The 27,392-nt window shown below is 40.0% G+C and overlaps 1 protein-coding gene across 7 annotated transcripts in view; it reads left to right on the top strand.

Moving 5' to 3' along the window:
• SSBP2 (single stranded DNA binding protein 2) overlaps positions 1–27,392 on the top strand; it is a 297,537-nt gene that overhangs the window by 69,152 nt on the left and 200,993 nt on the right. For 5 of the 7 annotated variants that reach the window (XM_032782284.2, XM_032782287.2, XM_032782282.2 and 2 more), the window contains exons 2-4: positions 4,486–4,558; positions 10,033–10,094; positions 18,728–18,812. In XM_032782284.2, coding sequence (XP_032638175.1) covers positions 4,486–4,558; positions 10,033–10,094; positions 18,728–18,812 — 220 coding nt within the window. The remainder of the gene's footprint in view (positions 1–4,485; positions 4,559–10,032; positions 10,095–18,727; positions 18,813–27,392) is intronic. The other 2 variants (XM_075067046.1, XM_075067049.1) reach the window with 1 other exon arrangement.

Genomic DNA, 27,392 nt, shown 5'->3' with positions numbered 1-27,392 from the left:
GGGGACCAGAGTGTACCAGGCACTGGAATTCCTGGTTGGTGGCAGTGCTACAGGTTCTAAGCTGGTAATTAGCTTAGAGGAATTCATGCTGGTACCCCATCTTTTGGACACTAAGGTTCAGAGTGGGGATTTGTACCATGACACCAGCGTAGCAAAATTCCAGCATTGAGGGTATCCAGAAAAAATAGTCTTGAATTTGTAGAAGAGGTGCATCAGCAAACCTCTGATACCGCTGATCAACATGTTTGTAGTTGCTATGTTGTCAAGCTTGGATGACACCAAAAAACTTTGAGAGACTCTGCCTGTCATAACTGAGACTAAATCTGAGAAAAACCTGACCTATATAAAAATTTTGCTGCAGAAGATTTTAGGATGGGAGAAGCTATACTAGTCACCGTGCTTTACCTCAGCCTAGGTACTTGCTATCATCTAGTAAGGGAGTGTGACAGCTTGACATTAATACTTGCTGTTTGGGAGTCCATTTCTTACACTAGTCTGTCAAGTAAAGACATTCCTTATAAAAATCACTTCGGTCCTGAGCCCTTCTGAAGCAAAGTTTGTCTCACTGTTCTTTTCTTAGATACCTGCCAGAAAATTAATTATCTATTTTATCTGTCTGTTAATTTTTATATGCCTAGATTATGTCCATTTTAACCTCCTTATTCTAGTTTCGATTCATTGTGTAGTTGTAGTCACTACCTCCCTTAATCCTCCTTGTTGCACTGTAGCTCTGTATTACAACTTTTTTTGATTTCTTCAACTGTCTTTCCACAGAGCTTCAGTTTTTGTTGATCCCTCTGCTGTGGTTAATGCAGAAAACAGTATTGTCTTTCTTTTTATTTCTGAGGCAAATACATTTATTTTTGGATGAATTTATAATGCAAATTTCCCTAAAGACTTCCTGAAAGAATAACAACAAGAGATGTAAAAAAATTAGAGATGATAAGAATCAATTGGATTAGCCTGTGCTTTTCCTCCTGCTTCACTTTTGTACAAGGAAGCTGTTCCTCCGAATTGGTCCTAGACGTTTCTACCAGTGGGACCGTGCAATCACTCAATAAATATGATCCTGCCCTTAGTTTCCCATGGGAGAGTCTTCTTCAAGACCTAAGACCAGGGATATCTTATGTCTTATTCCCTTGAAATCTGAACATGTTTTTCATGTAGACAAGATATTTTTGCATATTGTTTCACCTTTTCTTCCCACAGTTACTACTTTGATAACTTAAGCCAGGATGTAATAATTCATCTCAGAAAGTCTGTGTCATTATTATAAATCCTTTATTTTAATGTGCAGAGTACACTCACTGTACACTGTAAAAGACAGAGCTTTTAGAACTGGGATTGGGTTTGTTTGTTTGTTTTTGTTTTGCCTTTGGTCTCTGGGAATGCTAGGCGTAAGCCTTTGGTTTCAAAATACACACTGACTAGAGGAGCATATAGGGTAGAAAAGAGGTGTGCCTAATACTGGAGCTCCAGTAGGGTTTTGTCTGCTTCACAGGGTGGATCCAGAAGTCTTTGGATGAGATTTACTTTTTAAAAAATATATATTAAAAGAACTATAATGTAGGTTAGATATCTTTGTACAACATTTGTTGAAGCTTTGTGTAGAATGATGATGGTCTTGTGATTTTGGTGTTTCTTCAATAAACTTTTGGTTCTTGTGCTTTCCTGTTTTCCTTTGCAATGAGAGAAAGAATATGGCCCTATTGATCCTTTTACATCTAGACTGTGAATTTAAACTAACAGAGATTATGCTGTTTTTAACAAAAAAACAACGAAGAAAAAAAACAGCTTCTGTGACTCAGAAGGACCAAATGCAGAAATATTTTACAGATGTTTTTAGGTGTCAAGTTATCCTGATTATTTTTATAAAAATTTCATTTCTTTCCCTTTTGGATCATTCTGGTTTTAGTTTTTGGCTACATCCACAAATTTCTTAAAATTTGAATGAGGATACAAGTAGAAAGAATTAAGTCACCAAGTTTAAGCTTTCTTGTTCACACTTGTCGTCTGACAAGTTGGAGCCAGGTAACCCATCAACTCTGGATTAAATAATGGAAAAGTATGTTAGGAGTGAGAAACTACAGTATGATCTTCTATTGCTCCAGGTTCTTTTATTGGCACCCATCCCAATCTCTGAGCTCCTTGTTAGTAATTGAGCACCTAACAATACAGTAGCCTATTAAAATGCTTAAAATACTTTCCCCACTATAGCGTTATGAGAATGGTGTTTAATGCAAATTAATATCAGCATTATTTTGTAAATATGATATTCTTGAATTTAAAAATATGCGTATTACCACCACTTTCAGGGCTAAGACTAGAAGGAATCAGAGGTTTTGTTACTTTAAGACGTACAGGACATACAGGAGAAATCAAGTCTATAGTTTTATTTATGATACTGGAGATATAGTAGAGGAGACTGAATACTCTAAGCAAAACATGAATCAAGAAGAATCTGTATTTTGGAACTCCTTCCTTGTATTTTATATTGTCACATTTTATTTTCACATTTTATAGACTATTAATTACTGTAGCAATCAATCAGTGCCTTTGCTGATTCTGACCATTATCTGACCACGTGGTAAAATGAACTGTCCTGAGCAGCACTAGACTTTCTCTACCTCTCTTTTGTACCTCCTTTTTCAGTAACACCACATTTTTTAAATATAAATCTTTTAAAAACAGTCATAGCATTTAGTTCAAATTCTTCTCAGATTGCTTATATAATGAAAAACAAAGCCGTTTTTCTGTTTTATTACACCCTTAAAACAGTATAATAGCCAGACTCCCTTTCCTTTCTTGGGCAGAGACATTTTACATACAATTTCTGTGCACAGCACAGAAGAGATGTAAATCCCCTCCCCCCCCAAAAGAAATGTATAGTGGAAAGATCTTAAACTGCTGCATTGTGAGAAAAAGTGATATGCTGGAGAGAGGTTTCTTTTGGGAAAAGGTAGTGGGATAGAAAGCCTTTCATCTATAGTTCACTGATTCAAACTTAGATAAATCCAGTTTGTGTTATTAGGGCCTGAGCTTTGCCATTTCTGTGTGGTATGTGAGATGGTGTTCTCAGCCCTGGTTTTAGTGCACAGGTATTCATAAAATCTGCCCCAACCATGCAATGAGCTCTGCATGGAGCCTCATTGATTTCAGTGGTGATTTGCCTGGCTGGGGTCTGCTTTTGTGGAGCTCATTCCAGAGCTGTGACCAGGACTGACACCCTTATCGTCAATCTCAGTAGAAATACAAGGGATTCAGTGAATTTTACGGTTAACTCACGTTTTCCCCTAAGGCGGTGTTTCCCAAACTTGGGACGCCTCTTGTTTAGGGAAAGCCCCTCACAGGCGGGCCAGTTTACATTAAAACCAGAGCTGAGAACACCATCTCACATAGCCCGCGCCGCTTCCAGCAGCTCCCATTGGCCTGGAGCATCGAACTGTGGCCAGTGGGAGCTGCCATCGGCCGGACCTGCGGATGCGGCAGGTAAACAAACTGGCCCAGCCCGCCAGGGGCTTTCCCTAAACAAGCAGCGTCCCAAGTTTGGGAAACACTCAGGGGCGGTGCTTCCATTTAGGCAACCTAGGTGGTCGCCTAGGGCACCAGGATTTGGGAGGGCGGCATTTTGCGGTAGTTCGGCGGCGGGGGGTCCTTCCGTGCTCCATGTCTTTGTCGGCAATTCGGCGGCGGGGGGTCTTTCCGTGCTCCAGATCTTCTGTGGCAATTCTGCAGCGGGTCCTTCACTCGCTCTGGGACCCACCGCTGAAGTGCCTCGAAGACCGGGAGCGCGAAAGGACTCCCCCGCCACTGAATTGCCGCCGACCTGAAGCATGGAAGGACCCCTGCCTAGGGCACCAAAAACCCTGGCGCCGCTCCTGGAAACACTGTCCTAGGAAGATGGTCCCTTCTTCCACAACAGAGTTGGGGGTACATTGATTATTGATTAAGCAAAGGAAGCTTTTACTGCCGCAGTCTGTGGTTTACATGTTCTGTAAATAAACAAAGGTTATTCGTCAAAAGTGCTAACTGCTTGATACCTTCCACAAGCAGAATTTGCTTTGAAAAAAGTTCAGTATTGCTATAATTTATGGATGTGTTGTACCTTTTATTGCAGGCTTGGCTTGGTGTGGATAAATATAGAGCAGCAGTAACTGAACTGCTATGAGCTAACTGGGCATCTGTCCAAAATATCATTAAAATATTGACATAGACTAATTTGGGTTTTTTAATAATATTTTGTTAAGTGCTATTTAAACAGCTCTGCTATGATTGACCCACATACTCTAGTTTAAAAGTTGAGAATGTAGATAATAGGAGATCTGACACTTCTAGTACATGATGTTTTCTGCAGTCAAGCAGTACGTAGTTTAATATGTTAATTTTTGAGACGATTTGTAAAGAAAAAAAAAGCAGCAAACCAAACCAGAGCAAACAACAGACAGATTTTCTGTACTGAATACCTTTTGTTCATTCATTTTCCAGGTTAGCACTGTATGTATATGAATATCTGCTCCATGTAGGAGCACAGAAATCTGCCCAGACATTTTTATCAGAGGTACGTTTCCCATTGTTTTCTTCTCTTTCACAGTTTTGATAGAGTGTGCGAATAGACTAACTGTATATGGTTTTTTTAAAAAAGGAATAAAACAACACTGTGGATATCAGTTTATACTGATAAACTTGGATTTTTAAGTCTATGCTAACCAGGTGTTCACCTATCTCTGGTACAAGGCATCCCCAACTTCGCAAAACAATTCACTGGTGTGATTTGTACCCCATACCTCCCTGTCTTTCACTACATAAAGATCCCACTTGTTTTCTGTAAAAAATATGGCATTTAGGGAATACATGATTTTATTAGTATTTGGTTGGGATGACCTGTATAACTTACTCATGGTTTCACCACCTGTGGATAATGCAGCCATTACAAATACATGGCAATGACATGTTTTATACTATATTATATTTCCAGACTCTGTCCCTGTTGTATATACACCATAGATAATGTTGACCAGCAGTGGTCTGAGTACATATCCCTATGATACCAATTAACAACTTCTCTTAATTTGAAGAAGCAGTTATGTATTATAATTACTTGAGTCCTGTTGATTAACCAGTTTTAACACCTGATGGTACTTTTGCCTTTTACGCTGTGTTAATTTTGGCTTCATACTCTTTGTTAAAGGACTCTGTAAGTCTTTTGAAAATCAAAGTAAATTAGTTTTCTCAGCAACCTGTGTTTATGATAGGAAAAAATGACCAGTGTGTCAGAGATACTGAACCCCTTTTAAAAATCTCTCTTTAACAAGAATATTTATTTAAGAAAATAAGTTGACAAGTGGGAAGTAAAGAAGAACTTGGGAAAACAGAATTGAATAAAGAGCAGGCAAGGTAATAACTTGGAAAATTTCCACATCTCAAAATCAGTTGCCCCAGGTGGCACAGATTCAAATAGTAATACATTTATTTTGCTACTGATGACTTATTGGCATGCCACTGGAAGACTGGAGAAAAGCAAATTTGTGGTAGAATTTTTGGTTGTTTTTTTTTTTTTTAAATAAAGAGTGTTTCCAGCGGTTACCATCTGATATATCCAGTTTTTCTCTCTATTAAAGTAAGGGCAAAATAATTAGGAGAAAAATTAATAGGATAATTTATGTCTCAGCAAAAACAGCATTCATTAATTTTGCAGGATAAAGTTTTGCTTATTTTGTTTTTAGGGTAGGTTTGCAAAGTGAGTAGATGAGGAGAACATTTTAGGTATGATATTTGAATTTTGGAAAAGCCTTTAATGGGTGGAGGGATAGCTCAGTGGTTTGAGCATTGGCCTCCCAGACCCAGGGCTGTGAGTTTAATCCTTGAGGGGGCCATTTAGGGATCTGGGACACACAAAAAATAACAACTGGGGATTGGTCTTGCTTTGAGCAGGGGGTTGGACTAGATGAGGTCCCTTCCAACCCTGATATTCTATGAAAATCTTGCTGTCAAAATTAATTTAAATCTGAGAAGATAGAAGCACTGTAATATGAACTAATAGTGGCTGAATTATTGTGAACAAGAGGCAGTGATAAATAGTAACACTGAATTGGTGTGCAGTATCTACTAACTAGTGGAAAGATCTGTGGGCTTCATTTAACTTCTTCATTAGTGGTGTAGAAGAAGAAGTAAACAACATTGATGACATTTATAGAAGCTACTATGTTGGGATAAATTACAATTCTCACAAATTTTAAAATACACCTCTATCTCGATATAACACTGTCCTCGGGAGCCAAAAAATCTTACCACGTTATAAGTGAAATTGCGTTATACTGAACTTGCTTTGATCCAGCGGAATGCACAGCCCCACCCTCCCAGAGCACTGCTTTGCTGCATTATATCAGAATTTGTGTTATATCGGGTCACGTTATATCAAGGTAGAGGTATAATACAAAGTGACATAGAAAGATTAGAAATCTGGGCTGAACATAATAAGTACATCTGGAGGGGAAATAATCCAAAATACAGATAAATCAGTGGGGCAGAGAATCCTGGCAAGCTGAAATGATTTAAGAGATAAGAGAGTGATAGTGGATAGCAGATTAGATATGTGTTTGCAATGCAATATGGGTGCCAAAAAAGCCAGTTCAGTTTTGGGGTGTACATGATAGTCTTTTTTTTTTCCTATATAAGTTTGGTGCAACTGCATCTGAATTGCTACATTCAGTTCTGAATATCTTTTTATGAGAATTATATTGGCATATGAGAGGGCAATGAGAGAAGAGAAACAAAAATGAAATCAGCTGGATGATTAATTTATAAGGGATGATGAAGACTTAGATTCTCTAGCATGCTTTGTCCTCTTTGTTTTGATCCATAGATGCAATGGAACTACAAACCCACCAGACCAGGCCAAATTAAGCTTCTTATGGTGTGGGGGATTTGCAGGTTACATAGTAGTAGGGTGACCAGATGTTCCGATTTTATAGGGACAGTCCCAATATTTGGGGCTTTTTCTTATATAGGCTCCTATTACCTCCCACCACCGTCCCAATTTTTCACACTTGCTGTCTGGTCACCCTACATAGGAGGCACTCTTAAGCCACATTCTCTTCTGGTTCCAGTTTAGGAGGCAGAGCCAGAAGAAAGAGGCATGGCTAGATCACCTATGTGTTCTAGCAGTTCTCACCTGAGCATAACAGTCCGTGGGGCTATTGAAGGCCAAAATAATTTAGAACAGTTCTGAGGCTGGGAATTTGGCCCTAAAAGAACTAAATATGTATAGCTTAGCTAAGTGATGACTGACAGTCTATACCTATTTGAAAAGTATAAGCAACAAAGATCAAGATACATTATTTAAAGTTGTACAAGAGAGTAACTACGAGTAATGGTACAAAATTAAGAGAGGGAAAATTTCAGATGGATATCAGGATATCTGACATTGCAGTCAATTAGACTGTAAAATGATGTCCTAAGGAATTGTTTTTTCAAGCCTTCCCAGATTTTATGATACTCGGTTTTTTAAATTAATTTTCTTAGAACTGAAATTCACAAGTCAGTAGTCTGAGAATCCCCTTGGGTTCTGTCATAGTTACAGGGTGAGCTGCACTTTGAACCCTTTCATAGTCCCCTCTCAAGTGCACCCCTCAGAGATAGACTTTGCTTCCTTAACCTCTTTAAAGGGTGAAACTTTGGAAGTCAATCACTTTTAGATTGGATCTCTGAGTTGCAGCCCTCCTGTTAATCAACTGTGGCTCCTCTAGCAGGGCTTGATTCCTGCAAGAGAATTTCCTTCAGGAGATGTGACCAACAATTGATAAAGTGACTCAAAACAGCTTTTCCAAAACCAGCGTATTGTTTATTCACCCAAAGAATAGTAACAAGTGAAGAAACCGGGTAAAACAACAAACGCCGTACACACCTAGGTCTTACCTATACCTTATCCTTTCCTTGCTAGTTTTGGTAACTTCCACTTAGGCCAGGTAACCTGACATCTGGGCTGGTAGGGACAGGCTCCCCTGCAGAAGGTTCTCTTTCCCTTGTATCTGTCCCAGTGTTTTCCTCCAGCTGCTTTCCACTCACTTTCCATGCCCCTTCCTCTATGCAGGGCTTTTTTAACTGTTCAGTGTCTTTTGTCCTCGTCCTGGAAAAATTATCTGGCTGGTGACAGTAAGGTAAGTATTTCCCTACTAATAGCCTGGTTATTGTTCTCTTAAGGACCCTTGATATTTTCCCTGAAGATATCTCTGGAATTGTTTCATTTCCTGCCTGCTCTTCCTAACAGACTCTTTAGATTTAAATCTATGCAGTCAGACAGATTAATATTCAGCAGGTAAACAGAAGAACATATAATACTCATAAAAAATAAGAGAAAGCTCTCTCTTATTTTCCACAGGCTCTTGTTTTGAAGAAGCTGATTGGGGTGAAATGTACCCCTGTGAAGAGAGCCAGCACAAAGCCTATGCACCAGTTAAATCCGCATCAAACCATGTTTTGAAGGGTTTAAGTAGTACGTAGGCTTTATGTCGGCCCTCTGCACAGGTATGAATTTTACTCCAGATCAATGACTTTCCAGTCTTCATTAACAGTTTTGGCGTTAAGTACATACTGCACATCTTTCCTAGTACATTACTTTATGTTTATTTTAGAACCCGTTGAAGAATAGCATCTGTTCCAGGTGATTTACTTAAGTTTTCAAGTTATTCCCAATGGATGCATGTAGTCTTATTGATACTAGAGCATTTTGAAGCATTTAATTTTTAAAAAAATGTTTTTATACTTCTTGCTTTGCCTTTTATTTCAATTTACACTTTATCTGGTATAGTTTACACAGGATTTCTACATTTGAAAGGATGCTTTTTATATCCCTAGCTATTATTATTTATGTTTTCTCCTGAGCCCTGTGTAGTTAGTTCATAGTAACTGACTTTACCAGCAGAAGGATATAAAAAATAGTCCCAATAAATTTAAAAAAAATATATAAAATAGTTTTGCTTTTAAGTAAACAGCATTTACACAATACATCATAACATGGTAGAACAGATTTATTGGTGCTTATTCGGGATGACCTTTGGGCTGTGTGTATCCTCTTCTTGCCAGCTACATGCAAACCTTCTAGGCCTCTGATCAGCTGTTCTTGAAATTCCTTGAGAATTGGGCCTTGAAATTCAATGAGAGTTAGGTACCAAACTGTTTCAAACTTTTCTTCTGAAAATCCAAGCTTTAACCATTGTCCATTTTTATTAAGAATATTATTTTTACACATCACCACCTTTCCTACCACAGGACCCCCAAGCACTTCACAAAAGTAGAACTCATTTCACTCACCACTGACACAGAATTGCTGCTACCTCTGTGTCATAATGTTTGATGTTTAAACACTAATACTTCTCCATAGTTTAGACAGCAAGTAAATAATACTATATCCAACTGTAACTAGTGGAGGGATTTGTGGTATCCCCTATGTCCTAACTAAATTCCTATTTTAGATTTTCCCTTCTACCTAACAGCTATACCTTTGTGAAAATTACTGTTGAATATTAGTTACCTCTAGCACTACTACAATGCTCCTTAACACGCTGAAACACTGGGGCAATTTGGACCTGGAGAGAAGACTGTCACCTGCTGAGTCATTAGGATTTTCCTTGGAGCATCTTGAGTTTTTCTAAAATTCTCTGACTCGTGTGCACTGTATACAATTTTTAGAGATTTTTTAAATGTATTACTTTTAATTTCATTCTCATACCTGTACATTTGGGCTTAACTAAAACATCTAGCTTTGGGCAGAGGGATACAAAATGTAGTACCAATACAAATTTTAAAAACACTGTAAAACATTTCTAAAATAGGTTGTCTGCAAAATATGTGACAAATGCTGAGGACGTGGTGGTACGATGTGTTAAGTTATGTGGTCATCCCAAATTCATGATGATAAATATTTTTCTAACTGGACAGTCATGTATTATGTCTTTCCTAGCTGGTTGATTAGTTAATGTATCTTGTTCAGACTGAGTGGAAAAGCATAAAATACTTGATTTTTATTCCTTTTAGATAAGATGGGAAAAAAACATCACTTTGGGGGAGCCCCCAGGATTCTTGCACTCTTGGTGGTGGTAAGTGTTAATAATTTTCTTTCTTTAAAATTAAAGTAGGTTGAGAGTTGAGTCGAGTGGCTAGGCTTAAAATTGAAGGAAAAAGAACAGTAAAATGCCAAATTTACATCCTTGTTTTAAGCTGACAAATTCTTTTTGATTAAACTTTTTGAGGCATGAAAGAAATTCAGGTGAATTTGTACAAATTATACTGAGTTCATCAAGAATAATTGGTGTCAAAAACAATGAAAGAAGCTAATAACAACAGTGGAGTTGCCTAAAAAACATACCCAAGAGACATAGCCATATTGTTTTTAGATTTCATTTATTTCTTCTATTTTTTTTCCTAAGAAAAGATGCAGTTCCATGTTGAAATCCTTAGGCTGTGGTATTCGTCACTCCAGTTGTTTCTCCAAAATTTTCTTTTGCTAGGGCAAAAGTGTGTATTACAAAGATGACAGTTTTAGCACATCATATTAGAACTGGAACAGGTTTCAATACTTTGTTTGCAGTGAGTCTTGCAGTAAATAATGCATTTAAAAATAAGTTTTCATATGGGAAAAAATTGAGTTAAGATTACAAGCAGAGATGATAAACTATACTGTCATTGGAAAATGATATAAAATACACTATCCACATTACTGCCTATGGCCCAAATTCACTATACCGCTTAAGCACATACTTAACTTGAAGCATGTGATTAAGTCTCATTGAAGTTGAAATATGACTTAAATGTGTTCTTAAGTGCTTTGCTAAATAGGGCTGGACTTAAGTCAGTGTCAGAGGGTTACTGAACTGGTTTGCTATGGCTAGGCCTGATTAGGGGTCAGAAGCTATATAAGGAGTCTGAGGATCCAGGAGAGAGGATAGACAGGTCAGAAATATGAGAGACATGGATAGTGGAGATTGCAGAGCCATAGGAAGAGCTAGGGAGTCCCCCTGTGGCTATCATCCTATATGAGGGGCAGGGATCTGGAAGAAAATGGAGGTTGAAGGAAGTCAGCGGCCTCCAGAGTGGGAGGGGGGCATTTCCTGCCAATGTTTATAAGTGCAGGGGTGAAGGAAGTCCATAGAGAGAGGCTTTGTGGCCACTGTCCTGTGCAAGGAGCAGGGGACTGGGAAAGAACCCAGGAAGGATATGAGACTTTCATTAAGTCTGAGGTGGGCAGATGTTGTTTATGTTATTGCTTCATTTTAGCCTTTGAACTTTACTGGGAATGATGGGAGTAAACCAGGAACCCTCCATTTGAAGGAAGATTGGGGACTGAAGAAGATTTTAGAGTGACAAAAGACAGCAGAGGCCGAGTTGTTTTGAATTATGATATAGGACTTTAGTTTATGTCTTTGAGACATGTATAATAATAAATTACCTTGGGACAAGGCTATCAACCCAAGAGAGTGTTGAAGTATTTGAAGGGACTCTGAATGGGGTGGAACTGATGCTGGGCATCTGTAGGGCATGTTCATGCCACCAGGAGGCACTCAAGGAGGGCCTCGCTTGTTAAACCCACATTTAAAGTTTTCCACATGGTCAAATCAAAGAGTGCACTCATGCTCCTTTGGAAGAATTCTATGGTGTTGGCTTACGAAAGTAGTTTACTAACATCGACAGGGTAAGCTAAAGAATTATTTAAATGGGCAGCATAAAAAACTCTGCAAATCCCATCTCTTCCTCAGGTAACCCATTATCTCTGACAAGTATGCCACATGAGTGCCTTATACTTTTTCACATATGATCACACTTACTTACATGTATCTATTTGTCTGCGTGTATATATAATATCCCAAAGTTTACTATTGGAACAGTGGATGAAAACATAATTCATAGGAACTGCTGTTTAATCAAGCTGAATTGTATCTGTATGGGATTCCAGACACATCTGATATGTACATATATACTCTATGAATGGATAATCATGATGACTACTGACAACAAAGGATGAAGTTACAGGTGACATGGTAGTTCGACTTGGCCCCAGGAAAGTATGTAATAAGTGCACAACTGTGCAAAGTGGCATAATCACTACCAAATGGGGTTTTCTTTGGTTTTTTTGTTTTTGTTTTTAGAGTTCTGTATCTGAAATTCTATAAGAAAACTTTGCTCCTTCCTGACCTCTGTGTTCACCTTTAATAGAGATTGCCTGCAGTGGAATTGTCAGTACACCAATTAAAGTTTTCCTGAGTTATTAACTATGACATGATGACCAAAAGATAAATCTAAGGAATTAAACTGGGTCTCTCGGTATTATAGGTCTGGCTTGACATGAGTAATTGGCTATGGGTAAGGGTTCATTTCTTGGGAGACAGGATTAGGGAGGTAAATGGGTCAATGAGCTAAAAGACAGCTAAGGTAAGGGGTACCCAGGGAACCATTTACAACAGACAAAATAAGCTGAAACATAGAACAGTGTAACTTCGGATGTGTGGTATGCCCTATACCCACCTCCTATGCTTGAGTCAGATCAACGCAGTGTGGCATTGTTGTATGCCAAATAAAGGAACCAAAATAATGAGACTGGAGTTGAACTGAGTTCTTGGGGAACAAATTGAAAGAGGTCATAGAGGAACTCCAACACATAAGTCTGAGATCAGCCAAATAAAACCCAATTTTGATTTTATTCTTTAAAGTGATTTAGTAAATAGCAGATCTTTTGATTCCAGGGACTTTGAGACTGCAATGATAAAATAGCTCAAACATTATATGTAAACATGGTTTATTTTAATCAGTTAATACAGCTGGCTAAATCCTGTTAAAAACAGTTCAGAAGGAGAAGTATATAAACTCTGTTTTAACACTATTTTTAAACACTGCTCTATTCCAAAGTGTAAAAAGGGCCTGATAAAGGCAGCACAATTTTCCCCCCACTATTTTTAAGCCAAGAGATATATCATGGTATTCTTTCCCACTTCTTACATTTACCCATATACATGCTGCTTTATTGTCTTTTGGTTAAGGCACAGTACAGCGACTTAGAAGGTCTAAGTACTATCCCTGTTTTTTTCCCCGCTGTCTTACTGTGTGATTTTGGACAAGTCTCAGCCTCTTTGTGCCCTGTAGTATTTTGTGGAAGTAAATGTAGGCACACACAACATATGAGGTTAATATAGAGTTCCCGCTATTGCTCCATATTATAAAGTTTGTGCACTAAACTAACTTACAGCAGTGCTGATATTCTTGGACTAATCTATCGTGGTTTTAATGGAGGATATCATTACATCCTCAGAGAATCAGAAGATAGTTCTTTCTTACCTTATAGGGCTATCATCAGCTTAATTCATTAATATTGTGATACAGGAGAGCCAGGGAGCAGTGGCAGAGTGCTAGAGGGGAAATATATAAGCCCAAGGCTAATTAAGGCATGGTTCCCTGGAGACTAGGGAGGGTGGCTACAGGTTAATTGGAGCACCTGCAGTCAATGAAGACCCTGTCAGGAACCTAATATCCCCTTGCTTCAGGCAGTCAGAGAGAAGGAGGAAAGATAGAGGACTGGAGCTTGGAGGTGTTCTGTGAGACTTGAAAGATCAGAGAAGTAAGGGAGACCCTGCCCCAGCAGGGGAGGGAGACTCCCTTCCCCAGCACCTAAGGACCGAAGGTACCCCACCCAAGGGGGAAGAGGATAAGAACCTACAGGGATTGAGAGAGGCTGGGGCTCAGAGTGAGGAGCAAACCCAGATCCTTCCACCGCTTCCCTCCATTACCACCTTCCTGGGTCACTAACGGGTCCCTCGGTGCCCCAAGAGCAGGGGCAGGGGGTGGCATCTTAGTCCCTGCCAAGAAAAGTGCAGGACCCACCATACTAACATTGGCTATCTTGTCACTGCGCTGTGAACATAATCCAGGGTGGGTCGTGACCACCTGCCTGAAGATGGAGGATGTGGTCAAAGCACTTGTGCAAGCCACTGCTGCCCAGCTGGAGGCTACCTGGATCCAGGCAGCTGCCCAACAGGAGACCATGTGGCTGCAGCAAGAGGCCAGTCACCTGCTGATGACCCAGACTACCCAAGATCGGGCCATGCTGCAGGAACTAGTGAACCAGATGAAGGCCCTTATAGATCTGAACCGCGACTATGACGGGCATGGAACATACAGGTCAGCTACTGTCTGCAGAAAATGACGTGGGAGGATGATATGGAGGCATATCTCCTGGCCTTTAAGAGGACAGCCCTGTGGGAGGCCTGGCTTCGAGACCAATGGTCGGGCATCCTCGCCCCATTTTTTTGCGAGGAGGCCCAGAAGGCCTACTATGATATGACCGCAGAGGAGGCTGCAAATTACCCCCAACTGAAGGCAGAGATCCTGGCCAGGGCAGGGGTAATGACAGCCTTGTGAGCCCCGAAGTTCCATGAATGGCAGTACTGTGAAGACAAGACACCGCGATCACAACTATTTGACCTAATACACCTAGCCTGGAAGTGGTTACGCCTGGAGGCTCTCAGCTTGGAGAAAACGATGGAGCTCCTGGTGCTAGACCACTATACGAGGGGACTACCCTTGGGCCTCCGAGGCTGGGTAGGCCAGAATGACCCCTCCACCTACGACGAACTGGTCTCTTTACATGGGTGACAACTGGCAGCCCATGAACTGTTCGAAAGCCCTAGAGGTGAAACACGGTGTTTCAGGAAATCAGTCCCGACCCCGAGGCCCCGGATCATCGAGGACTCCAGGAAAGCCATTGCTGGAAGAACAGGCACCAAGGAATTGGCCTGAGGCCCCAAAAAGACCTGAGGGTCTGGGGGGAGAGGATTGGGGGAGTGAGTCAGAGGGCCCAGGACAGAGGGCAACCTCCAGAATGAGATATTGCTCTTACAAGTGTGGGGAGTTGGAGCATATAGCCCAGTGCCCCAACAGGGAGGAACCCATCCAATGTAATCTGGGGGATCCTGGGGACCAGTGTGGCCTAATCAGCCTGGTGGGGATCGTGACAGCCCCACATGATTACACTAGGCCAGTAAAGATGAATGGCATCCAGACCATACCTTTGGTGGACTTTAGGAGTGCTGTCACATTGGTCTCAGGAAAGTTAGTGGGGCAAGACCAGCTGAGCCAGGCCAAGAGCACTGGAGTGACACGTGTCCACGGCACAGTAAATTTCAACCCCACAATTCCAATATGGATTGAGATACAGGGAAACATTATCAAGATGACTGCAGGTGTGGTCCCCAAGCTCCCCTACTCAGTCTTAATTGGCAGGGACTTTCGTGGGTTTGAGAGCCTACTCCCCCCTCATTGAGTTCGGGGACGGAAGTAAACCCTGAGCAGAGTTTGAGGTGCCCATGGATGATCCTACCACATTTTTTGCTGGGTTTTCCGCAGAGTTATTTTCACCCCCTGGGAAGTCCCGGAAATCCTGATGAGAAAGGAGGATAGACAAAAGATTAGGAACCAGGATTTTGGCGGCAAACCAGAGAGCTGCTCTGGTTGGGAGGAGGCCCTGTGGAGACCCAGAGATGGCCCCCAGCACAAACACCCCAAGAGAAGGAGGGGAGCCCAATTCAATAGAATCAGGCCAGATAGGTCCCACATGCGAATGTCTTGGGCACGACCAAGCCAATGACCCACATATGCGAACGTGAGGGAGGAGGTAGTAGAGGTAAATGATGTGCCAGTAGAAGGGAAAACCAAAGGCTCAGGGCCATACTATATAATCAAGGAGGATCTGTTGTATTGGGTTATGCTAATATTGGGGGGAAGTAGTAGAGCAGCTCTTGGTGCCACGGATGCACACAAGTGCCATATTAGAGTTAGCACACAGTCATCTGTTCGGGGGACATTTAGGAGCAGACAAGACCCTGGATAGAGTCCTAAGGAGGTTCTACTGGCCGGGGGTACGGGCAGAAGTCCAGTGCTATTGTGCATCCTGCCCAGAGTGCCAGCTGCATAGCCCCCAATCTTAGTTAAGGGCCCCGTTGGTACCCTTTCCTGTAATTGAATTTCCTTTTGAAAGGATAGCAATGGATCTAGCGGGCCCATTAGAAAGAATGGCCTGGGGCCACCAAAGCATACTCATCATCCTGGACTATGCTACATGGTACCCTGAAGCCATTCCTTTAAGAAACCTCATGTCCAAGGTGATTGCAAAAGAACTGGTGCAGGTTTTTGCTAGGATAGGCATCCAAAGGAGATTCTGACAGATGAAGGGACTCCCTTCATGTCGAGAGTATTGAAAGACTTATGCTCTGCATTCAAGCCTTGTGGCCCTCGGTCTAGCATCCCCAAACAAATGGTCTGGTTGAGCGATTTAACCGCACTCTTAAGAGCATGATCTGAAAGGTGGTGGCCCAAGATGGAAAAGACTGGAATACCCTCCTATCATACCTGATGTTTGCAATATGAGAAGTTCCCCAAGCATCTACTGGTTTCTCCCCCTTTGAGCTACTGTATGGATATATAATATATGGCATATTAGACATCACTAAGGAGGAATGAGAGGAACAACCCAACCCGGGGAAGAACGTCATTGCACACATAGCCAGGTAAGAGAACGAATAGCCCAAGTGACCCCCATAATACAAGAGCATTTGGAGAAAGCACAAGAGGCCCAACAAACCTACTACAATCATCGGGCAAAAACACAGAAATTTCAACCAGTCAACGGGTGCTGGTGCTGGTACCAACAACAGAAAGTAAACTCCAGCAGAACCAAGACGTTTTCTCCTCACAACAAGGCTGTACGATGCTGATTCAACATCACATTGTCACCTGTCCTGGAGCAAGGGTGATGATAAAACCATATCGCATACCAGAAGCAAAAAGAGAAGAAATTAGGGCATAAGTAAGGAAGATGCTGGAATTTGGGATGACTGAGGAATCACACAGCCAGTGGTCCAGCCCTATCGCCTTGGTCTCCAAGCCTGATGGCAGCCTGAGGTTTTGTAATGACTTCCGGAAGTTAAATGAAGTATCCCAATTCAGTGCCTACCCAATACCACATATTGATGAGCTGGTGGATCAGTTAGGCAAGGCCTGATACTTGACCACCTTGGACTTGACAAAAGGCTACTGGCAGATCTACCTGGCTGAAAAAAAGCTTTCTCTACACCTGATGGCCTTTTCCAATATACCGTCCTCTCTTTTGGGCTCCATGGGGCCCCTGCAACTTTCCAACGATTGATGGACAAATTACTTTGACCCCCTGCCAAGTATGCTGCCGTTTATTTAGATGTGGTGATTCATAGCCCTGACTGAGAGACGCACCTGGGGAAAATGGAAGCGGTACTACATACTCTTAGACGGGCTGGCCTCACCACTAACCCATCCAAATGTGCAATAGCGTTAGCTGAGGCCAGATATCTTGGGTATGTGGTTGGAAGGGGCCTGCTGAAGTCCCAGTGGAACAAAGTGAAGGCAATACAGGAATGGCCTCTCCCGATCCGCAAGAAGCAAGTCAGAGCATTCTTAAGGATAGTGGGGCACTATCACTGGTTCATCCCTCACTTCACCACAAAGACAGCGCCTCTGACGGACCTGATAAGAGCTCGGGGCCCGGAGATAGTCAAGTGGACCGAGGCGGCAGAAGAAGCTTTCACAGACCTAAGGACGGCCCTTTGCAGCCACCCAGTGCTCATAGCCCCAGATTTCAAGAAGGAATTCATCCTACAAACTGATGCCTCAGAAGTCCTTTCACAGATGGTGGAGGATGAGGAGCACTCAATCCTTTACCTTAGCTGAAAGCTCTTGCCCAGGGCGCAATGGTACACTGTAGTAGAAGAGGAATGCTCAGTGGTTAAATGGGCCATGGAGATTCTACAGTATTACCTGCTTGGGTGGCGGTTCACCCTTGTGACTGACCATGCCCCACTCCAATGTATGCACACAAACAAGGAGAGGAATGCACGAGTGACTAGATGGTTTCTATTCCTACAATCTTTCCACTTCCAGATACAGCATAGATCTGGAAGCCAACACGGCAGCGCAGACAGCCTGTCACGACAACACTGTCTCTCATCCCAAGTAGCCCAACTCTGTGATGTTGAGCGGGGGAAGGGGGAGAAGAGGGACATGTGATACTGAAAGGCCAGGGAGCAGTGATAGAGTGCTAAAGGGGAAATATATAAGCCCAAGGCTAATTATGGCATGGTTCCCTGGAGACTAGGGAGGGTGGCTACAGGTTAATTGGAGCACCTGCAGTCAATGAAGACCCTGTCAGGAACCTAATAAAACCCCGTGCTTCAGGCAATCAGAGAGAAGGAGGAAGGATAGAGGACTGGAGCTTGGAGGTGTGCTGTGAGACTTGAAAGATCAGAGAACAGACGTAAGGGAGACCCTGCCCCAGCAGGGGAGGGAGACTCCCTTCCCCAGCACCTAAGGACCGAAGGTACCCCACCCAAGGGGGAAGAGGATAAGAACTGCAGGGATTGAGAGGGGCTGGGGCTCAGAGTGAGGAGCAAACCCAGACCCTTCCCCCACTTCCCTCCTTTACCACCTTCCCGGGCCACTAGCGGGGCCCTCGGTGCCCCAAGAGCAGGGGCAAGGGGTGGCATCTTAGCCCCCATCAAGAAAAGTGCAGGACCCGCCATACTAACATTGGCCATCTTGTCACAATATGTATAAAGAGTTTTGAGATCCTTGGATGGAAGGTGATCTATAGATATAAGGTCAATATATTATGATTATTTCCTTGCTATTTTTATAACTCATTATTTTTAAATTGTAGTGTATTTTGGGATCTCTACTGTGCAGCTCCAGAAAGACGAGAAACATGTGAACATTCAAGTGAAGCTAAAGCCTTTCATGATTATGTAAGTTTTTTATATATATATCTTACTCTGTTTGGTTTATTGTATGTCTGATTATTATATTCAAACAAAAATGTCTGGGCAGTAGTGATTCAAAAAAAGAAGGAATATCCGCTATACAGCTTCCTGATCTCAAGTGCTCTGATTTACTTTCCATAGATGCCTTAGAATGAGATTGTTCTTTGTACATTTGCATCTTGAAAGGACGTAAAATCCTCAGAATTTCCTTTTACCTTTTAAAGAAGCGTATCATGTTACAATATTTAGACTAGATATTATGAAGTGAGTTAAATATAAGAGGCTGAATCATCTGATCCAGCAGAGCAAGACAACAGGAGGAATAAGGGGGAAAGGAGGCTGTGTGCGACTTTTGAGGCCCTTTGGTTCAGCTCCTGGAACAACTTAAAGCACCCTCAGAGTTGGTCAGTTACCTTGCCTGCATATGGCCCAAAAGAGCTGTGCCAGCGGCTAGGGTAGCCAGAATGCAGCACCCATGTTCCTTTTTCTCCAACCACGTCCCTGATGCTGAGGTGAGAACAGGGAGTAGAGCCACTGTGACAATTGTACGTCATCAGTGTTGATGGAATCCTCAGAAGGCTGACTAAGAAGGCTTTATAGCCCCTATGTGCCTCCAGAGTGACACAAAGAAGCTGTAGTGGGGCCAAAAATCTGGCCAGGGTATTAGTCTTAAGTGTGAGTTTCTTTTCAGTTTCTTTTTCAGTTTGTCAGATCATTGCTTTCAGTTACCTTTTTGTGTGGAATTATATTTTCTGAAATAATTATGAAGTAGACTGTTATTGCAGATTGCCAAATTCATGCTTATTAGACAGAGTCTGGATGGATCAGAAGATTGATAATGAGATTAAGAGCCTTGAACTTCTAGGTTACTCATTTGAATCCTTCATGTTGAACCAAATTGTTATCATCTGATGACTACTTAGTATCTTGCAGTATGTGAACTAGAGGCGATCTTGGTTCCATTCCTAGTTGACAGAAAATTGTGTAGCAATTAGCACTAACCATCAGATTCTGCAAAAAGACCAGGAATAAGTGGGCATCATGCTTGTATCACTCCTTTTCATTGTCCTTTCTTGTTAGGGTTGAGGCCAGTTAGCAGGACAGCATGAATAATTTTGCACATCAGCTATCTATGCTGTACTTGTTTTGTGGACAAATAACAAGGCAACAGTCTTCAGAGCTACCAATCCCACACCTTTCCTAAGCAATAAAAAAAATGAAGGAAAAAGCCAGAATAAAATTGGGGGAAAACACCCAGCCATGTATTCATTGTAGTCTGCTGAGTTGGTAAATTGTGTTTCTGAGAAATAGAATTGGTAAAAAGTGTACTACTGTGAGTAGATCAAACTTCTGTAATCTAAGTTCTTTTTTCTAATTTTAGTAATCGTTTATTTAAGGACACAATATTTTGATGTTTGCTGTTTATAGCTCCTGTTAATAGAACAGTATTTAATCCCCCTCTTCTGGAGGCAGAGTTTTTCTGATGGTGTTACAGGTGTGTGCTCTACAGATGGAATGAAGGGAACAGAGTTCAGTGAAGTAAATTTGGGGAAATCAGAGCCTCTAGAGTGACAAACCTACTATAGTAAAATATTATACTATTATAAAAACATAACATAAGAACGGTCATACCGGGTCAGACCAAAAGACTGTCTAGCCCAGTATCCTGTCTACTGACAGTGGCAAATGCCAGGTGCCCCATAGGGAGTGGACCTAACAGGCAATGGTCAAGTGATCTCTCTCCTGCCATCCATCTCCATCCTCTGACAAACAGAGGCTAGGGACACCATTCCTTACCCATCCTGGCTAATAGCCATTAGTGGACTTAACCACCATGAATTTATCCAGTTCTCTTTTAAACGCTGTTATAGTCCTAGCCTTCACAACCTCCTCAGGTAAGGAGTTCCAAAGGTTGACTGTGCACTGCGTGTATTTGTTTTAAACTTGCTGTCTATTACATAATAGGAGATGTGCCAGAAGTCACCTTCGTCACCTGCGTCTGACGAAGTGGGTATTCACCCACGAAAGCTCACACTCCAAAACCTCTGTTAGTCTATAAGGTGCCACAGGATTCTCTGCTGCTTTCACAGAAGTAAAAGGTTTTTGAAAACTCTAAAAATTGTGAAATAATCTTAGATGTAAGTTAGTAATGAGAGGATACCTTCAGTGAAGGATACTTTCATGTCGAGAAATGGAAAATGAGTTGGAGCCCAGAAGAGCCTCTTAAGCTCATGAAAGTTTCTTCAGGATCTCTTATTAAAGAGTTCACCGTTGATACTAAAGTTGGAAATGCACTGAGGGATGATTTCAGTAGTTGAATCAAAATAATACCTAATGTGCAATGTTATAATCTATATTATTCTGTGTTTGCTACTCAGTCCTATTGCTCATTTTGCTTTGTCTGTTGTTCATTGTCATCATTCAAAAATATCAAAAAAGAAATCAACTTGCAATTATTCTATGGGACAGTGCCTGTATAATATATGCATTTTCCTATTATTGCTATTACCTGTTATAACTGGTGCTCTCGCATGAAGTATAACAGGGATAACTAATGGTTGTAAGACTTTTTTTTCAAGCTATATCATTGGGATGTGTGCAGCCTTTAGTGTGACAAAAATGTGAATCTGATATTTCATTGATTTTTTCCACAATTGAAGTTAACTGTCTGTACTTATCAATATGATATATAACAGGACCAATACCGTTTTTATGTTTCATTCTGCTTTTAATTATATTCACTATAACAACACATGACTTTGAAGTCTAGCATCTACTTTTAGATTCTAAATTCTTACAAATGTATTGTATATACATATTGAAGCATATGGCAATGATATTGCGTAAAAGTATTGCCTAATAAGTTAGGTGCAATAGATGTAAAACACAAATGTTTTAAAATATCCTGCCCCAATGAGAGTTTTACCATTGACTTCAAGGGGGCTAGGATTTTACGCTCAGTGAAGTACATTATATTGCCAGTATTAGAATTCGAGGCTGTGGTTCAGTTTAAAGGCTTTGATAACATCAAAGCCGTTATGGTGGATTGTAATATAGGTATTCAGTAATAGAATATGTGTAATATCTAAAAACTTTAGTTGTTAGGCACAACAAAGCCACAGAAGGTTTGTTTGTTTTTTTCATACTTTCTTAGGTATGTACCTTGTTGGTCTAAGAGAATGATTCTTTTTTAGGGTTTTAGTGATCCTTGGTTCTTATCCCTGAGAATCCATCTTTAACAACATGTACTTTAGTAGGATGAACTAGATAATCTAATATTTTTGTTCTGACTCTGGCTTTTAAGAAACAGGAGAAAGGTTTAAGAACATTTGATGCAGGAGGAGGGCAACTTAATAATATTTAATCATCTGTGCTGCACCACTATCTCAGACACCCTACTTACTACTCTAAATCTTCTCAACAGGGAGAAGGAAACTGTGTGCATGTGAGCAGGGAAATATGAGGCACAGGAGTGAAGTTGTATGTATGTATGTATGTAGGAGGGAAAATGGGTGAATAGGTCAAAGAAGAAAACTGGGAGATGTAAGGCAGTGTGGAGGTCAGGAGTTAAGGGAACTGACCAGTATACTGACTGCATCATTCAGCTCCAGAGTGGCGTAAAGTATCCTGAGTGTCCTGGTGAATCTGGCTAGAAGCTGATACTGCATACCTTTAAATCATTAGAAATAATATCCCCTGGTAGCCTTCTCTTTGGGTTTCTTGTTCAGTGTTCATGTAAGATATTTTAAAATGTTAAAAACCTCAAGGAAACTTTTACCCTACAGTGACGCTGTGCAATAATTATACATTTGTAGTTACGGTGTAGTAGAATTTGTAGTCCCAGATTACATTAAATTGACTTTTATAGACATATTAGATTTTTGTCTCCTCCTCCTCGTGTCACTAAAGGTTAAAGTTAAGTTTGTTTGCATGCCACAGCTGTGCATTTCCATAATTTAGCATGCTTGAATTTCTCTTAAGTTAACCTTAACATATAATTTTCTGAGCTTGTAATACTTATTTTAGGATACGTATTCCTGTGATATTTTAAAAATACTGATATGTACTCAGTGTTAACTCCAGGTTAATGTAGCTTTTATACAAGAAGTGTGTGTTGGAGCATTGTACGTCTGTAAGTACATAAACATACACACTATGAAAATGTTTTATTTTCGTGTTTTTTCATTAAATTTATAAGACTAAAGATCATTTAGTTTTAAGTCTTACTATGTCATTGGGGAAATGAGTCATAGAGTGGACTACAAGTAAGCTGGTTACGTTGGTAATTGTTATTGTTACTGGTATTCTAACAAGTAGTAGGTATAGTAATTGATTTGGTAGTTAGTACTTGGTTTGCTCATTGGTATGCTAACTGGTCACTTAATTGGTATTCTAATTGGTTAGATAATGGGTATAATATAAAATTAAAAATATAATAAAATTTGAAACAAAGTTGTTTCAAAACAAAAATATAGATTTTTTTTTGTTCCAATAAGGTTGAAAAGAACTTTATTAAAAAACGTGGCTTTGATTTTTTTTTAAACCAAAATTTCATGAAAATATACATATTCTTGTGGAATATTTTGATGAATCAACGTTTTTCCAATGGTAAAATGTTCTGTCTAACAATTTTCAACAAGCCCTAACTGCAACTGACATAAATCCCAAGGTATTGTTATTTTCTTCTGCTTGGCTCTACTGGTGGATTATTGAAGTTAACAATCTCAGATGACATTCTCATAAGCAAACTAGAGAATTATGGTCTAGATGGAATTACTAAAAGGTGGGTGCACACCTGGTTGAAAGACCATACTCAGAGTAGTTATCAAATGTCCACTGTCAAACTCGGAGGACGTATCTTGTGGGGTTTCACAGGGATCAGTCCCAGATCCGGTTCTAGTCAACGTTTTCATTAATGACCTTGGATAGGGAGTGGAGAGTATTGTTTGTAATTTTTTTGTAATAACACCAAAGTAGGAAGAGTTGCAGCACTTTGGAGGCCAGTATTAGAATTGAAAATGACTTTAACAAATTGAAGAATTGGTTTGAAATCAACAAGATGAAATTCAGTCAAGACAAGTGCAGAGTCCTACACACAGTAAAAAAAAAAAAAAAATCAAATGGACAATTACAAATTGGAGAATAACTAGTTAAGTGATAGTACTGCTGAAAAGGATGCTGGGATTATAGTGGATTCCAAATTGAATGTAAGACCAGCAAGGTAATTGTCCTGTTCTACTTGGCATTGGTGAGGCCTTAGCTAGAATACTGTGTCCAATTCTGGGCATCAGACTTTAGGAAAGAAGTGCACAAACTGGTGAGAGTCCAGAAGAGAGCAAGAAAAATGATAAAAGGTTTAGAAAACCTGACCCCTAGGGAAAGGATTAAAAAAAAACCCTGAGCATCTTTAGACTTCAGAAAAGAAGATGGAGTGGGGACTTGATGACAGTCTTCAAAGATGTTAAAGGGTGTTATAAAGTGATCAATTGTTCTCCATCTCCACTGTAAGACAAGATGTTATGAGCTTAATCTGCTGCATGGGAGATTTAGGTTGGATATTAGGAAAAACTTTTTAACTATAAGGATAGTTGAGTACTAGAATAGTCTTCTAGGGGAGATTGTGGAATCCTTGTCACTGGTCGTTTTAAGAACAGGTTAGACAAACACCTGTCAGGGATGGTCTAAGTATACTTACTTGTGTCTCAGCTCCAGGGGCTGCACTCAATAACTTCTTGAGGTCCCTTCCAACCCTATATTTCTGAGATTCTATGAATCTCCTGCTGTGCTATGTTGTTGAGTACACATTTATCCCTAAGTGTCCAACAATCGACTCATAGCACATTTGTAAAAGCAATCTGCTTACCCATATTTAAATTTGCAATCTTGTTTGATATACACATTGTACTGTTGTATGTCTGCTGCTATAGTTAAGGTTGTGCTAGTTAAATTTTAAGCACCTGAGAAGTTTTGACTATTGCCACTTGGATTGAAGCAATATTCTTGGTGTACCAAGTTTCAGTCAAGAAAGATTTTTTTTTTAAAATCTTAGAGTAAAACCTTTCATGTGTATACATATTCCATATTGTGCATTTTAATACTTGAAAAAGAAGAGTCTAAAAGTGTGAACTTCTCTGGTATGTAGATACATTTTAGATGCAGTTTCAATTGTTCCAGAAACTTTGCTTCCTTTTTGTTAGGTTTTTTTTAATGAATGAGATTATGCATGATACTCATGTTTCATAGAGACTTGGATAGTTTGATTGCTAAATACTGTACCAATTTAAATGATGAATCAGAACACGCTTGATAGAAATATAATCTGAAGTACCTAAGAGATCTATTGTAAAGGAAAGTATGTAATCATTTTTTAAATGACTGATGTCAACATTTACAAGTAAATTCCACTTACCTGATTTTACCATTTCTAATTTTTTAATGCTTGTAAGATGCATATATTTATTTTTCTCATAGATTGATCCATTCTCATTCATTCATATGCCTTAATAACATGCATTTTATAGCTTTGAATGAAGTTATGTCTTAAATAAAAGTGGAGATTAAATGGTTTAACAATATTAGGACCATTAAACTAGCTAACAAATGCTCTGCATTTAGAGTTAAAGATCTCCTGATGATAATACTTAGCACTGACTTTACATCACTGAAGTACTGTACAGGCATTAATTTATCAATAGAGAACAAACATTGGATTAAAATTTTAGAATAATCTGCTTTTCCCTCCAGGGTTTTTACTTTGGCATGTTATTTTTCATATGATTTCCTTTGTTGCCTAAAGTAGTTACTGAAAAGAGAGATGCAGATTGCCTTCTAATGAATACTTTTTCTTTTTGAAAAACTGCTGTAGCCAGTGCATTTTTGTAGCAGTGCAAGATTCCTTAATACTGATCACACAACATACTCACCACGTGCTGGACTTTTATCTGCACCCTTTGCATGCTCCCTTTTCTCTGAGATCGCCAACCCTCAGGATTGTTCTGAAGTCTCCAGGAATTAAAGATTAAGCTTTAATTAAAGATTATGTAATGTGACGAAACCTCCAGGAATATGTACAACCAGAATTGGCAACCTTACTTCTCAGATGCACCTGATTCTTCCCTCAATTTTTTTCCCTGCTTGGGTTTCTCACATGATGTCAGTGGGAATGTCAGGGATCATCTGCTGCAGACATATTTCAGTAGCCTAACTTGTAGTGTTAAAGTATGGAAAATCAAGGAAATCTGACTTTCCCTAATAAGTGACATAAAAACAAAATATATCTTAACACGTTTTTCAGTTATTAACCCAAATGAACACAATAAGGTCTGAAAGGCTAGCTATTAATTCTTAAATGTCAGTTTTTTACTCATGCTGAATTTTTTCACAATAATGTGAATTAAAGACCAAAGGGGAGAGTCTCCTCCTCACTTCAGTATTAAGGCAATAATTTGGTTAAAAATGAAACAGATTTTTTTTCTTCCCTGTGTCTCGTGTTCTAGAATGTGGATTTCACATTTAGTGTAATGTTTGAATGTGACAGTTCCATTCAACCACAGACATCTGCATTCCCTCAAGAGGCTTACCTGCATTTCCTCCTCATAGGTTCATTTCTCATGACTTCTCTTAAAGGCATTATTTGTTTAGCTGTTCTTATTAGATGTTGCATATCTTCTCCAGTTTGTGATCTTCAACATTCATCTTTCATCGTACTACATAGTAGATGGATGTTCTAAGCGTTTGTTTTTTCCAGGCACGTGTTAAGCAAATCTAAAATGAGTCACTTAGAATATTAGCAGAGCAGTAAAGCTTATCACAAGCTCTGTGTTTGGCATATTGTGCAGTAATAAGAGTCTTGCTTTCAATTTGATTATTTTATGAAACTGAAGAAGAGTATTTTTAAGAATGGTGCCTAAAAAGAACACAGATGTGAATACCAGAAAGAGATCATTGAGACGGTTCTTTAAATCATTATGATATTGACTTACATGTTGTTGTTAAAAGGAAGATATCTTCTGTGTCGATTTCAAACACTATTGTAAAACTAAATAGGTGAGAAATATGTAAGAAAGAATGTAATTCATGAGATTAATTTTATCTTTTAAAACTTTTTCTGTATTGACAAAAGTACACAGTGTATATTGGAGAATCTTGCTATATCTTGCAAGCCAGTTTGGCGCACACAGGCTCAAGCATTGCAATCAGATTTGTAGAGGCAGACACTTAAACCCAGTGAAACCTCACCACACTGACTTCAGTGCAGTTCTGTCCAGTTGGCGTGATCTGCCTGCACAGATCTGATTGCGGGCTCAATGTCTTTGGCCCTAATCCTGTGAACACTTAGAACTTCAGTAATTTTATGTATGTAAGTTGTCCCATTCAACTCACTTATGAGTCTGCAATATCAGGACCGTAGGGGGTACTATAAAAGAAATAGGCTATGTCATAAACAGGGTTAATGTCTCTTTTACCTGTAAAGGGTTAACAAGCTCAGTGAACCTGGCTGACACTTGACCAGAGGACCAATCGGGGGACAAGATACTTTCAAATCTTGGTGGAGGGAAGTCTTTG

This window comes from Chelonoidis abingdonii, chromosome 6 (assembly GCF_003597395.2).
Source record: "Chelonoidis abingdonii isolate Lonesome George chromosome 6, CheloAbing_2.0, whole genome shotgun sequence".
Lineage (NCBI taxonomy): Eukaryota > Metazoa > Chordata > Testudines > Testudinidae > Chelonoidis > Chelonoidis abingdonii.
This window is presented reverse-complemented; position numbering and strand designations above follow the sequence as displayed.